The sequence below is a fragment of the Teleopsis dalmanni genome, chromosome 1, assembly GCF_002237135.1.
Source record: "Teleopsis dalmanni isolate 2A chromosome 1, ASM223713v2, whole genome shotgun sequence".
NCBI classification, from domain to species: domain Eukaryota; kingdom Metazoa; phylum Arthropoda; class Insecta; order Diptera; family Diopsidae; genus Teleopsis; species Teleopsis dalmanni.
The window spans coordinates 147,044,880-147,046,430 of record NC_051846.1 but is presented as its reverse complement, the minus strand read 5'-3'; the positions used below and the strand labels follow the sequence as shown (position 1 = coordinate 147,046,430).

General features: G+C 33.4%; 1 protein-coding gene across 1 annotated transcript; it reads right to left on the bottom strand.

The window, feature by feature from the left end:
- Positions 1–502: 502 nt before the first annotated feature.
- On the bottom strand, positions 503–1,304 carry LOC119667474. The gene is made up of 4 exons (XM_038076768.1): positions 1,222–1,304; positions 976–1,152; positions 680–901; positions 503–608 (listed from the first exon to the last, which is right to left on the bottom strand). Exons 1-4 carry the CDS (start codon positions 1,244–1,246, stop codon positions 535–537), a joined length of 498 nt encoding a protein of 165 aa, XP_037932696.1. The 5' UTR covers positions 1,247–1,304; the 3' UTR covers positions 503–534.
- Positions 1,305–1,551: the final 247 nt, after the last annotated feature.

Genomic DNA, 1,551 nt, shown 5'->3' with positions numbered 1-1,551 from the left:
CTGAAAATTACTTAGCCAAATTTTTCATTGATCAACTACAGAAGTTTTAAGGGCACAATAGACCCGACGGTTGCAGTACCACATCCGCTAACAATAATAATATGTACAGAAGGTTTACATCAATAGAATTATGAAGACACCCAAATGACAAAAGCTCAGAAGTAATAGTGACTAATAATGTCTAATACTAAGCCATAGAATGGTTCTGGAGCTATATGCAGCGAGGATGTTCTTTTCTTAGCAAATTTGTAAGGAATTCTGTTACTGGAAATTTCAGCGTATCCAGGAACCTATAAATCACTAGTTACATTTGTATGTAGACTTTGCCTATGTTTGTTTACCGTTGATTTTCTTATTTAATAATGGTGCTGTAACATCAAAACCAATTTCTTATAACTATTTTTATGCACTTGTCACAATAATTAAATAAATATCTTTAAATTATTTTGCATATAAACATAAATCTTATTTAAAATTTTTCTTCATTAAATATCCATTTCAGAGTTTTATGATAAGATAATATAAATTACAGATTTATTTACGGCATTGTCTTGCCTTCTGTCCAAGTTTCATGCCACGGCATCTCTCACGTCTTGTTATCATAATTTCTAAAATTTAAAATTAATCATTAAATTAATTCCGAAAATACTGAAAATTATATAGTTTTTTATAAACTTACGGTTCCAAGAGTCTCTCAAGCAATTAGCGCGTCTGGCTTGGCAATTGGACATCAGGCGACAATTGTTGGCTTTGCTGCGATAGCAGGACACAATCTTTTTCGCTGGACAGCGCAATTTGTTGCAACGTTCTTCTTTAGTACTTCTCTTGCCTCTACCAGCACAAAGTCCACTTCCATCTTTTTGAATGTTGCGACATCTGCTCTGGCTTGTTTTCTTGAGTGCTAAAATTTTAAACAATCGGTGGATTAATGAGTGATTAAGTAATAAGTGACATAAGTCCTCAGTTTCTACTCACGTGGTTGACCAATAGACTTAAGTCTACAGTTCTCCTCGCGGAATCTACACTCCCGTAATCTGCGACAACTATTCACAGTACCCCTCTCTCTTATACAAACCGATGGGCTTGGTCGATTGGGTTGACATTGGCGTTTGCACCGAGCATCGGCTGTAGCAACCACAACAAGGATTAAAGCTGCGGAAGGATGAAAAATTTTTATCAGTTATTTTTGTTTCAGTTTTTACTTGTAATTTAAACTCTTACCGAATGCTAAAATATATTTATTCATTTTTTAGTTTTAATTCACTTTTTACTTTACAACACCGCAATTGACAGTTGATTGTGATGATGATATCCATATTTTGCGAGGTATTTATACCTCTTTTTCGATTTTCATCATGACTTCTCCTTGTTTCAAGAACAATCAATTACTAAGGATAATTGTATTGCATTGTGAAAAGAGAATTGTGACATTTCTTTTGATATCGGAACAATCAAAATCCCCACGCGTGACTTAAAAACCTACAGTTACGATTTTTGGTTGTAATAAAGTTTAAAACAGATGAAAAATTATTTAACAATAATTAGGTTTTA